This window comes from Sceloporus occidentalis, unplaced genomic scaffold (genome assembly GCF_023333645.1).
Source record: "Sceloporus occidentalis isolate IW3139 unplaced genomic scaffold, rSceOcc1.0.p SCAF_131, whole genome shotgun sequence".
NCBI lineage: Eukaryota > Metazoa > Chordata > Lepidosauria > Squamata > Phrynosomatidae > Sceloporus > Sceloporus occidentalis.
Genome location: NW_028317111.1, coordinates 1,111,380 through 1,125,474, shown reverse-complemented (window position 1 = coordinate 1,125,474; position 14,095 = coordinate 1,111,380). Strand labels below are relative to the sequence as shown.

The window sequence follows — 14,095 nt, the reverse complement described above, 5'->3', positions numbered from 1 at the left end:
TTGTTACTAACCTTTTACTCCTATAGCACCAACTCCCGCAGAGCTCCTTACAGTCCCTACATTCAAAGGGTCTGACAGAACTAGAGCCGATAGACTAAGACAAACAGATACATGAGGGAAAGAGGGCCCGGATCGCAAGAGCTTACAATCTAGAGATTATGAACAACTAAAATTTCTCCTGTTTATAGAGCAGTATATCAGCGCTTGCTTTTGCGTCACATGACGAGCGTCCCCAGAACAAAAAAAATATATGAATGAGGCAAATGTTTTTTGAATGAAGAATTATTTCGGGGGGGGGGCATTCAGCAGTATTGGGAATGCTGGTAGGTGGAACTGGAAATAGAAGAACGACCGCTAAACATTTATACAGAACTAGCTGATAAAACCAATTAGAGTGAACACTAGAGGTCAGTGTACATGGCAGCCAAATCGCTGAAACCTGTTACATCTAATCAGGTGGATTAACCAAGAAAGCAGCCCCAGCTGTAATCACATTCCCCTGTAACTGTGTGCGTCTCGTAGCCGCCACGCTGCTGACGTGAACCCACTGAAAAGCCGCCGCCCCGCCGACGTGAACCCACTGAAAAGCCGCCGCCCCGCCGACGTGAAACCCACTCAAAGGCCGCCGCCCCGCCGACGTGAAACCCACTCAAAGGCCGCCGCCCCGCCGACGTGAAACCCACTCAAAGGCCGACGTGAACCCACTCAAAGGCCGCCGCCCCCGCCGACGTGAAACCCACTCAAAGGCCGCCGCCCCGCCGACGTGAAACCCACTCAAAGGCCGCCGCCCCGCCGACGTGAAACCCACTCAAAAGCCGACATGAAGCCACTTATTGGTATATGAAATATAAAAGGTTGAGGGGCGGAATATTATGATTATTTCATTTATTTAAATTGCATACATCATTATATGTAGACATCCAGATGTTTTCGGACCAAACCCTGACTGTGGCCCATTGCGCAACATAATCTACAGAAAGAAAGCGCTTTTAGAGAAATTGCTTTATCCGATTACAAAATAAAACCGCAGATTTTCTCAGGCAGAATACATCTACACTATGTCACTTTCTCTGCTTTTTTCCTCCATAAAGATAACAGCCCGGCCAGCGTGTCGAGCTCGACGAGATAAAATGACTTTAAAATGTAAATTAAAAATGTTACAAAAAAGTAACCGCAGATTATACGGAGCTGCCGCAGTCCTTACACGACCTGAAGAAATTCTGCTCCTGCACCCCCCGCCAGCTCGTCCCTCGCCCCGCATTAACCGGCAAACAGGAAAGTTCTGTCACAACGACATTTTCCCTCTTTGATCATTTCACAACGGAGACGTCAATTTCTCAGCGGATTTTTTGACACCCGCGTGCCTGCAGCCAATTCCGCAACCCTCCGATAGACAGGGGAACGGGCCCGGCTCTGAACGTACTTTTTCTGCGTCTCGAGGGTTCTGGTCTTGGAATGAGAACGTGTATTTAAGGTGCGGCCTCGAGACTCGAGGACGGAGACGAGAATCTGAGAGGCTTAGTCACAGATATCAGTTTGTGCGTTTATTCAGGGGATACAATTCCAAGAGGAACGCTGTGCAAAGGGCCAGGCCGGAAAGAGTAATAGCAGCAGGGACATATGGTATGTAGCGGCATGTAGTGGGGCGTCTGCCAAGTACACGTTATTTTTCCTAAAGTATACACGTTATATATTTCAATTCCTCATGCGAGGCTTTGTTAGGTACAAAAGCGTGCGTTTAGGAGCCGTTACAACGTCTCAAACTGTTAAGATAGCGGCTCCAGATACAAATATAAGAACATGCACATCACCCCATTGTGCACTCATGATTTATAACGGTATTTATTATTTATACGTTGTCACTAGTTATCACCAGATACCATAGAGACCTTCCTATCGAGGGTTACCTTATAGCGAGGTGGGAAGCCACGTGTGACGGAAGGTGCACCAGCCAACCCTCAGCGAAAGTAACTTTATCCTGTTCTTGGCCCCAAAAACAGCCCAAAGCATATCCATGTGATTATTCTCCTCTCTCCCCTAATGAAGTCATCACTTTAGTAGATGTCATTATTTCTTGCTACAAACCAGACACCTTCAAGAAGCTGCTCCACCCAATCAACACCTCCTACCCGTCTCACGTGACTCCAAGACAGAATTAGCAAGAATGTTTTTTGTTTTTTTTTAAAAATCAGAATTAAAAAAGGAATATATATAATGTAAATGGGATACGCCGTATTAGTCCAAAAAATAAAAATAAATAGTGTCAAAAAATCAGAGTATTGCAGAGTATGCGGTGATACCTTTTTTATTCGACTAACATAATATTTAAAAGAGAAGCTTTCGAGAGTTATCCTCCCTTCATCAGGTCCGAAGCAATACTGATCAACATGACAGAGGTTACAACTTAAAACAAGTGATGCTTTTAGAGAAGGGGGTTAAGTGGGATATTAGAGAAGGGGATGGAGTGCTTGAGTGGGGTATTAGAGAAGGGGAGGGTGGGGGTTGAGTGTCAAATTGGCTTGGAGGTGAAGAACACAGAGAGGTGGAGAGATAACCAAAGGACAGAACAAATAATCCTAGCGAAACCAATAAACACATCAGATACAATAACAATTAGACATGTTGGACATTAAGATGAATGTCATATGAAGTTCTGGTAATCCACATTAATTCCCTCTTTTATGCTATTGAAATCTGTTATTTTCATCTCAAATGTTTTCCTTTGCTGAGTGTCTCTGAAATCCCCTTTGAGTGCTTTCATTTTCAGGTTTTGGATGGAGTGATTATTCTGGGTGAAATGATGTCTTGCCGGGGTGCAGTACGCGTCTTACTCGTGGTTTTTGATGGAACTTCGGTGCAGCTTAAGACCCGTTTCTCAGATGTTGCCCCCATTGTCACATGCAGAAGATTGTATCACGTACACCACGTTTGGAGATGTACAGGAGCATGAATCTTTGATGACGTATGTTTCATTGTTGTGACTGGCTGTGTTACAGTTACATATATGTTGGCAATGTTTGCAGTGGGATTTGTTGCGTTGTACGGTGCCATTCTGTGTATGTTCCTGTTCTGGGGCCAGTTTGCTGCGCACTAATCTTTTCCTCAGGTTTGGTGGTTGTTTAAAAGCCAGTATCGGGGGCTGAAGGAATATTTCTTTATGGGGGATGTTACTATATAAAGACTCCACATCCATGGCGGTAAGTATAGTATTAGCAGGTAGTTTGTGAATTGGCTGAGTTCTGAAAATCTGTGGTATCCTGTATAAAGCTCTCAGTGTTGATACCTAGGGGCTTAAGAATGTTTTCTATAAGGCCAGATATTGGTTCAGAAAGTGTTTCCATACCTGTTATAATGGGTCCTGGTTTGTGGATTTTAGGCAGCATGTAGAAGGTCCCTATTTGAGGATTGGGAGGCACAAGATTTTCTAATTCTTGTTGCATGTGTTTTGGGAAGGATCCGATTAGTTTAACAAGTTCTTCCCTGGTGGGGTCCTGGTTCAGTTTTTTGTAGTAGCATTCATCAATTGTCCATTTCCTTCTGCAATGTAGCCCTGGGTGTTCATGATGACTACTGACCTAACATCATCACTTGTTTTAAGCAGTGACCCCGTGTTGATTAATATTGCTTCAGACCTTTAGAAGAGAGGATAAGCTTCTCGAAAGCTTGTCTTTTAAATATTATGTTAGTCCAATAAAAAAAGGTATTACCGCATTCTCTGCAATATACCCGTATTTTCCCATGTATAAGACACTTCTATCATGCCCAGGTTCCAGGAGGAGTTTGATGTAAGCTGTGCTGGGTATGCCTGGGCATGATGGGAGTGTTATTGCCGTTAGCAATCATGTATTTTTAATATAGCAATCACACTCCTATCATGCACAAGCAGCCAACACATGCACATCACTTTCAGCCTCCCTGTGCCCTGCCCCCCCCCCCTACTTACACATCCATGCTACCACAAACACACATATTCATTCATTCCCTCATTCACGCAGACTCATACACCCTCCCCCTTACCTGAACTGCAGATCTTCCGGTGCCGCGCGCAGACTTCTACAACCACTGTATAAGATGCGCCCTGTTCTTATACCCCAAATTTTTTTAAAAAAAGGCACGTCTTATACATGGGGAAATATGGTATATCTCTTCAAACCGTATGACTATCAAGCCAAGACACAACCATTGTTCCAGATGTACACGTTAATCAAATATTTCATTATGACACAAACCCCAGCCAAACGAACACATCCGTCCCATGAGAACTCATGTCACATGCACTACAAACACACAAATACACAAGTTACACAAAAAAAAACCCATGAGAACGACGGTATCTATTTTTCTCCGTCTGCTGGATTTCGGGACAGGTGTGCCGTGAGGTGGCCGTAAATGTATATTTACAGTAGGAACAAACTGCAAACTGCTCCGGGGATATGTCACAGATGGTTCTCGTGAACGTTTTTATCCCGTTCATGTAAACACAGGCCAAGTTCCGGTTTGCTGAGTTGTATATACACTCGGCGACTTAGTATAAAATCTCAATGTTTAGCTTGCCAGAAGATTGCTTCCATCCTGTGATTCATTAGGGTCCCAGCGGTAGCTCCACTTCCTTTATTTTATACAATCACAAATTATATTAGTTTGTCTTATTTTGATAACCTTTCTTAATTAATGTCCCACACAGGAAACTTTATGACGGCTTTAAAACAGGGACTTTATTTCAGTGACTGGGGTGGCATGAGGGTCTGTTTGCGAATACCAGACTGAAGACCGACTGGTGCCTGCCGCGCTCTAATTGTTTATACCGCTGGATTATTTAAGTTAATGCAAGTACTGTTTTCATTTTTTAAATCGCCTCTTCTGGGGAATTTCAGAAATGTGGAAATTAAGTGTATAGTGTTACCGTCTGACGGGGAGAGAGAAAAAAAAGAATAACGTGTGGGAGGACGGAGATCATGTTTATGGTGCAAGTAGCAAGGCAGGCCTAATGAAATGGATTAGTGTTAAACTGAAGCCTAGGCTGTGCACAAAGGCCTGAAACAACATTGGAATATGTCAAAGTTCTATAGTAAGAAAAAGAAAAACACTCTCCAAAGTTTTATAGAAGCGTGGGGGGGGTTGTGGTTAGGGTAGAACGGTCAGAACGAAAAAACAAATTCAAAAACCCTAATGAACTAAAATCGTTACCGATTGCATCTGATGAGAGATTATGCTTTTTTTCCCCCACAATACCTTACAGAAGTTTATTTTAACCTCTTTGCGACGAGTTTTGCCGCCCCGTAGTGATCAGTATTTTTAAAATTTTTCACCATATTGTTATTCTGATTATGATTCTCCTTTTTCAACCGTAATGTACCCAAACAAATTACATTTTTTTCTTTAAAAAAAATACAGTAAAAATAGAGAAAGAACAATAAATATATATATATATATATATATATATATATATAAAAAAAAAAAGAACGTTTTCCCCACTATGTAAATTGCCACTTAAATAGACTGACAAAACACACAACTTAGATAAGTTTCTTAGGTGATTTTGATACATCATCTCCATTATTATTATTTTTTATTTTTTTTAAAAATACAAACATTCACAGTTTAGCAGCCCACCAGTTCAAAATACCCCAACATAAGAATATATACTTTTTTTTTTGTAGAGACCACGTAGACACTTGGACTAATTTATCACAAATCCTTACCAAAGTTTTCTGAAATATTAATTTCCTACGATTTGTTCAAAAACACTTGTGAGTTCCGTAGGATTTCTTGCTCAGGTTTAGGTTAATCGCAGAGAGATGCAGCAAAAACTTGTTCAGCCGCATCCCCAGATTATGGAGATTCCCCTTATGCGCGGGTTTCATGGGATTCGGAGGTTACAGGGAACGAACCAGAACATGCATGTATAGTTGCTTGAGCTTTTTGTACAGGTTATGTGCCAATTCAAAATCCCCCCCACTAATTATCCCCTTTTGTTTGACCGATCCGTGTATTGGCTGCAGCAACCAACGCCAACCACGGAATAGCTTTTGAAAGTTTTCCTTTATTTTTATAATATCTGAAAAAACGTTTTTAAGCTATACCGTGTGAGTATCGCAGTACGTGGTACCATTTATTTTGTTCCTGGAAGCAGAAGCAAGAAGAAATAAACTTTATAGTAGAATGAGGCAGACTAAAAAAATAAATTGTCTCACGGCCATCAATATTATAATTGACGTCAGGCGTGGCTTGAAATGGTGGAATTTCAGGGACCACCCCGATTACCCATGGGATTTGTGAACCTTAATTTTGAAGGTTGAATGAGAGAGTCAGCCGGAGCATCAGATATTTGGTCAACATCTGATGTGGTTAAGGTGCTATCTTTGTGTACTAAACTGACAGAATACAGTAATTACTGAGCTCAAAAAGGTACTCGCTATAGGATAAAAGAAGCCAATTAGTTGCACTATGACATCATTCAGAAAGGGATGTTTGTAATTTCTAATTTTGCCAAATCCTTCACCTAGTTTCACCCATGTGTTGCTTCCCAAAACTTGAACTCAACTCTGATTCTCTCACAAAATATAGAATGTCCGAGGAAGACAGAAAGGAGCGAACAGGAAAATCCATGCCTGGTTTCATAATCATTTGTGGTTTCCAAACAAAGAGTTAAAAATTAAAAAAACCTCAATAATGCATTCAAAGTCAAGTAATAAAGTAACCGCAATGCTGTCACATTAGTTAACAGCAGAGTTTATAACTTGTTTCATTGTGTAAGTCGTGGAAAGGCCTCCTTTACTGCGCTGTTGTTCTTAGTTTTGTGGCTCGGTAATCCTTGGGGGTCAGTAATCTGACAGAACTCGCGGTCATTCCCAGAGCATTAGCGAAGACCCCCACAGCCTGTGTGATACCAACAACACAGACCTAGTCACCTTTGGCTAGGCTGTTTAAAATGATGTGTGTATAGCCAATACAAATCCATTTAAAGAAAGGACAGGACATGTTCGAGTGTGAAAAGAGAATTCCGCAAACCACATTTATCCTGAAGAGGAGAGGGGAATATAGCGGCACCTAATTAAAATTCTTGCCCTGCCTACCACAGTGTTCGAGTAACTAAACCAATGCATCTAGACCTCATCTTTCATACACGATGCTCTTCTTTTGCTTCCCCACTTTCGGAAACCGTCTAACGGCTCCCTATTACCTCAAGGACTAATCTTAAAATCTTTACACCAACCCAAACCCATCCACATAATGCTGCTCCTCCCATACATTACTGCCCTCATAACAAAATACTCCCCTACACGATCTTTCATTCTTCCATTCAACCACGACGGTCCTCCTCGCTTATCACCTCTTCCTTTAGCTGCTTAAAAAAATTCACTCGTGCTGCCCCCATACCAACTCACCTCTACCCAACCTCCAGCTTACCTGCCACAGTCATCTATGGCACTATTTCCTCCTCTCTCTCTCTCTTCTGTCTTTCTATATACCATTCCCTCTAGATTGTAAGCTCTTGCGTGCCAGGCCCTCTCTACCTTATGTATCACTTTTGCCTTTGTCTTCCAGTTCTAGTTTTGTCGGACCCTTTGGATGTATGCAACACATATTTGGAACACCAATGAGTGGTCTTATGCCCAGTGATTTGGGGATCATAAAGAATAAACCATTTGACATAATTAAAAAGAGCAATAGAAATATCTACATGTTACTTGAAATGTCCCGTCTGTGTGTAACTACGGATAGGATCATTTAGTTTACAGGTCTGCAAAAACATTAAAGAAAACCCTGCTCCCAATGCAGATTGTGAGCATGCGGCTTTTTTATGTGCATACAAACATAACATTATATAACGTTGTGCAATAAAATTACTTTTATATTAAAAAAACAAACAAATCTGTTCTCCAGAATTCTGAGTTTTGATTGCTTCCGCCAGGAAACAATCACGGAAATACCGGGAGCCGTTATACCTTTAGCAGCTGGCCAAAGACATATTAGAACTAATCAGCAATCATTACAATCAGATAATGGAGTATACCTTTACAGCCCTAAAGCAACGCAATGTACATTGTAAAGTCAATATAATCACATGATAGTGTGTGTGCGTGGGGGGGGTTACTAGGCTCTTAACATTATTCGGAGGGCTGGGGATTGAAAGGGTTACTTTATTATGAATGACTATCTGCATCTAAACCACCTAGTGTGTGTGGGGGGGGCGGTTACTAGGCTCTTAACATTACTCGGAGGTCTGGGGATTGAAAGGGTTACTTTATTATGAATGACCACCTACCTTTGCATACAATATATGGACAAAAGTATTGGGACACCTGACCATTACACCAACAGGGACTTTAATGACATCACATTCTAAATACATAGACATTAATATGAAATTGCCCCCCCCCCATTGCAGGTATAACGGCTTCCACTCTTCTGGGGAGACCTAGCTTTGTGTCCATATATTTGCGCACAAAGCAAGGTCCATAAAGACATGGTTGGATGAGTTTGGTGTGGAAGTAATTGACTGGCTGCACAGAACCCTGACCTCAACCCCATCAAACACCTTTTGGATGAACCAGAACATCAGTACCTGACCTCACAAACGCTCTACAGTTTGAATGGGCAAAAAAAATCCCACAGAAACTCCCAAGAACCTTGTGTAAAGTCTTCCCAGAAGAGTGGAAGCTGTTATAGCTGTAAAGGGGAGACCAACTTCGTATGAATGTCTATGTATTTAGAATGTGATGTCATCTAAGTCCCTGTTGGTGTAATGGTCAGGTGTCCCAATACTTTTGCCCATATAGTTCATCTATAGACTGAAAAGAGGCCAAGATCAGATCAAACGCGTTGAAATTGTTCCATAATAATTTACACATTAAAATCCCACGTTTTTTTTTTTTTTGAGGATTCCACGGGGAATCGGTACTCCCAAAACAATATAGATCTTGTTTGTATCGTGTTCTGCATTTCTGTATTCAATAAACTTGGTTAAATAAGACATTTTAGCATTCACATTATCCCGAGTGTGTGTCACAAAGCACGAGCACACAGACTTGATTTAAAAGTTTCCTCCTGTTCCAATCAGAGGTCAAAACAATGAGTTATTAAAAGCACTTTCACTTCCCCTACACCAAAGTCCCGTCTAGAGCCTGCAGGCAATAGGTTAAGAAAGCAATTTGTCTGCCTGCTGTCCTGTCTCTTCTCCCTCCTGTCCAATTCCACTTGCCTACTTCTTGTTTAGGGTTACAGCAAGTCACGGCAACTGAGAAGCCCTCTATGAGAAATGTCTTACTTCCCAGTGCAGGCTTAGAGGGTTATAGGTTATAAAAACGTCTGATATTTTATTTATCCAATCTGATAGAACATAAACACTTAGATACAGGAAGGGCTAAATGTCTCTACAGAAAAGGCACAGAGTTCCGGCCCGCGCCATAGACAATGAAGTCTTCTTTCCTCAAAGCTGTGCTGATCACCTGCAGTCGTAAGTTTTACTAAATGGCACAAAGGGGTTTATTCATCAGCGGAAACCATTTATCTCGTGGGTGATAAATCAGGCCATTTACCAAGTGATTCTCTATTTATTAAACATGGATATCATTTCCAAATATCTGGGAGCAAGTTTTCCACCCTTCGCAGTGTCCCATTTTTGATACCCAAATATTAGTAAGCATGAAATCCTTAAATCAACTTTTTTTTTTCTTTTACTGTGACAAATGTATTGGTAGGGTCATGGGTCATAGTCAATAAGTCAAATAATCCACTAGGGCTAACATATAATAATAATAATAATAATAATAATAAAATCTCTTTACCAGATTAATCATCTGAGTGTGAACAATGTCTTCCACAAGCACTGCCGTATCATACAGAGGTCGACGGGCATCACCCAAGGAAAACCTGCAACAACAAAAAGGTTTAGAGAAAACTATTTGTTCAGCATGAAACTTACCAACAACTTGGCTCAATCATGTTAACCCTTCCTGTGCCAGCCTCTCTAGAACTCAGTATAAAGTGTGTGTGTAAGATAGATGCTTCGCAATTGGTTTATTTGACAGTGTGAGTGACAAAGTATTTGATGTGAAGTTAAACAATCCAAGTGCTTGCTACTGCTGATTATGTTCATGGGGAATAGGATGTCTGATCCAAAGTTGGGAAACCCTGGGACTCCAAAGCCCTCATCGGGGTGTTGTTATAGCAGGTAGGTAACCGTAAATTGTTCCTATATATTAACAGCCTTCACTGAACAGACATGGAGTGCAGACCCAAGCTCAGCCTCCACTGGGTTCCCAGTGATCGACCTGGAAGGGAAGGCATAGCTTGGTCTCCTTTGCGTCTACAGGAATTATATGAAGCACAACACTTTTTTTTTAATTTTTTTAGTAAATATTTTGAAATTTGCCTTAAGAATTTTGTGAAAGCCAAAAGTTGAACCCATTTCCAGCTAAAGACCGTCTGGCAGCGGCATGGAGAGCCGTCACACATGGGTTGGATGCTATGTAGGTATATACAGCATTATCCATGATTCTCGTAACAAGATCTTGTGCTGTATTAGAACATATTTCACACAAAGCATTGAACACGCGACACGTGAAGCCGGCCGGTTTCTTTGGTCCCGTGCCACTCAGCTAAAGAAATGCATTGTTTCCAAGTTTACCCTTCTGAGCAGGCTATGCTCCATAGCAAATACATATGCATACATTAATACAAAGTGTCAGTTATTACGATGGTCTAATGTTATTTCAAACCACAGGAAGAGAAAAAAATCAGACACCGATCCTCACTCCATATCACTGCATAGAATTATCCAAAGGGACCTCCTGTCTGCAACTTTGTGAGCCACAGAGTGAGTGCGCAAGAGGCCTGAAACAGGAAGTGGGAGTGCGCAAGAGGCCTGAAACAGGAAGTGGGAGTGCGCAAGAGGCCTGAAACAGGAAGTGGGTGTGCGCAAGAGGCCTGAAACAGGAAGTGGGTGTGCGCAAGAGGCCTGAATCACTTTTAACAGGTAATACAGTCACACTGCCCAGCCACATCCATTGAAATAAGAGTCATTGGCCACTTGGTAAAAGGAATTACTGTCACATTTATAGTATGTCTGGGGTGTACAGGTATAAATGGAGATGTAGTAGCCCAAAGAATGCTAATTTGTAAAAGAGCTGCTATATGAAATAGGAGTCACCTAGAACATAGGGTTATAACAATGCAGAGGTCGCCGGCATATCGTAGGGTGAATATGTTCAGCAATCACTTTCTGAATCACGTGAGCCGGACCTCCATTCCCCTCTGACTTAAATGCTATAATCGATCAATATTACAGCTTGTTCTCATGATTCACACGGCCATGAATCGTATGGTTTTACTAAACTTTTAAAAATACTTTTAGTCATGCTATAAGACAATTCCCCATCACAGCATCTGTCTCTGGTCCACGGAGACATTATTGGGGGCTTTTAGGGCTGTAGAGCCCTGGAATACCCTCATACCCAGCACACATTCTGAGCTCCTAGAAAGAGGGGCATCTGGGGAGGAGAGAGGGGCACGTGGATTTGGATGCCAAAAGCTGGACTATTTGTCCTAAAAATGTACACTTAGAAAAGCATTATAAACATTTAAGTCTATGTATTGACATTGTTAGCTCTCTCTCTCTCGATATATATATCTCTAGATATATCTATATATATCTATATATATATATCTATATATATATAGAGCGAGAGAGAGAGAGAGAGAGAGAGATTAATATATATATATATATTAAATATGCAAAAACTATATATATATATATATATATATATATATATCTAAGTTACTACCAATCATTGAATAATCTGCTCCAGGCTTATAATAAGTTCCATTTGTTACCATGAAGAGTCTTGATCAGGAAACCAATGAACTAATTATCCTGACAGAAGATCTAAACTGGACACTCATCAATCATTTCTTTTCTGATGATAACAAGCCAAGGCTCAACACACACACACTGAAAAAAGCGCTTGATTTAGTCTGGGAACCCGGGGCAAACAAGGCATATTCATTTACTGTCTGCCTGGAAATTGAAAAAAGCCACACAAATAGGAGATAAATACAGAAAATGCATTTACACACAATCATTACACACAAATTCATAAAAAAAAACCCCAAAGCATTAGTTACAAATATGTTACTTATTATACATTTTTGTGTGCCCACTTTAACAAATTGAAAATAGACTGATAAATTACTACACTTAAAATGTATATTTATTTTCCCAATTATATGACCCAATGTTTCCCCTAAAGTTATAAAGAGGGGGTGCAGCTTATAATTGAGGATTAACATTGCAATAGGGTGCGGTTGCTGAATGGAAGCTTCGCTTGTGTAACTACCTGGGGGCGACCCATTGTTCCCGTCTCCCCGTGCTGGTTTAAAATACTTTAGAAAGGGCCCTGGACCGCACAGATCTAGGTCGGAAGGGCCTTTTCTCAATTATTTTGAACCGTCACGGGGAGACGGGAATCAGAGTCACATGACGTCACATGACCCCCGCAGTGAAAGAGCAGCCAGACAGCAAGCCGCAGGAGCGGGGAGAGGTAAGCGGGGGCAGGAGGGATGGAGGGTAAAAGGGGTGAGATGACGCGTGTGCTAGCGAGTATGAGAGTGTAATTTGCATAAGTGTGTTTACATATGTTGTATGAAGGATAGGGGGGCAAGGGGCAAAGAAGACACGACCTGTTTGGGGGCAAGTTGGGGGGCCACGGGGCAATCTTCGACCAGGGCCCTGTGGTTTCTAGTTACGTCCCTGGAAGCTTCTTTCTATAAATGGGGGCTAAAGGTGAAGGCTGCTAACCGGTTTTGCACTACATACATTTGTGGGGGATCAGTAAGCAGCACCTAAGCAGATAGCGCTTCGTGTGTAAACCGCAGAGGAGAGCCGACGAGGTCAAGATGTTCTGGAAACAATTTCAGCAAAACCTTGTGAGTCAAATGATAGGAAGTCACCTCAGGTAAAGCCATCTAGAAAAGGTTTTGTTTTTAGCAAACCACTGTGCAATCTTGACATGTGTAAATAAACCCTGCTAAGTGCCCTCCTTTAATCTATTTTTTGTTCTTAACAAAAAAGGAAAAAAAGCGGCAGCAATTTGGATAAAATAAAGGAATACGAGTGGAAAACAAGTAATAAAAGTTTAATGTTTCAAAGCTCCCTGGGTTTTGTACTACAAGCGAGCAAAAACAAAGGCAGATATTTCTGCAGATTACCACATCCGTTTCCATTAATTATACTCTGGTTACTGACTTTGTACCAAGAAGTGCGCTCGGCTGCTCTGTTCAGTACCACCGCTGAGAAAATTTAAATAAATAAAAAAAGGGTTAAAAATCGAAAAAGAAAAAAAAAAATAAGAGTAAGCATTTTTTGTGCAAAGGGAAGGAGCCACAATTAAAACTACTTAGGAACTACCTTTTTTGTCATCTAAGAACACGAGCCGACCTCCGATATTCTGCTCCGATTCCGATAAAGTATGTAAGAAATGTAACATTTACCCGCTTGTCAGGAATGCCCCAGCAAATGCAGGACTGTTGTCAACTAAGACCCCCCGTACTTTAAAATTGAATATGAAAACGTAAGTACTCCTATTTGATATTATAAAGCACAATATATTTTGCCATAGAAACCCAGGAACTCAGTGGCCAGCCCCCCGCCCAACGATCAGATAATCTGGGGGGAAATCTATTTGGTGCAGTTTTGTTGCATTCAGAACGGTGAGAATTATTTATAATGCACAAATCTATATCGCCTAAAAACAAAAGCATTTAACTTATATTTTCAATGAAGAAGAAAAAAAAAAAAAAAAAAAAAAACAAGAAAAAAAGGGTTCTGCACCCGTTATTGATTGCAATCAATCTCTAATAAGCTAGAGGGTGCCGTCACCTTTCTCATGAATTGGAATAAAACAGGGGATCATTTGAATCTTAACGAAAGGCGGAAGGAAAACTCTGCCACATACGGTGACACCGATTCTTCGGGACACCAAAAACATTTTTTTTTGTATTTGCATAATGTAGTATTTTTAGAGTGGAGTTGGACAGCTCTTTCAAAGGTCAACCGTAAGTACAACATATGGCACACATATTCTCCAATAAT

General features: G+C 41.1%; 1 protein-coding gene across 1 annotated transcript in view; it reads right to left on the bottom strand.

The window, feature by feature from the left end:
• Positions 1 to 14,095, bottom strand: part of SUPT3H (SPT3 homolog, SAGA and STAGA complex component) — a 73,812-nt gene that overhangs the window by 52,295 nt on the left and 7,422 nt on the right. The window contains exon 2 of the mRNA XM_089499214.1: positions 9,792 to 9,876. Within this exon, the coding sequence (XP_089355340.1) occupies positions 9,792 to 9,876 (85 nt within the window). The remainder of the gene's footprint in view (positions 1 to 9,791; positions 9,877 to 14,095) is intronic.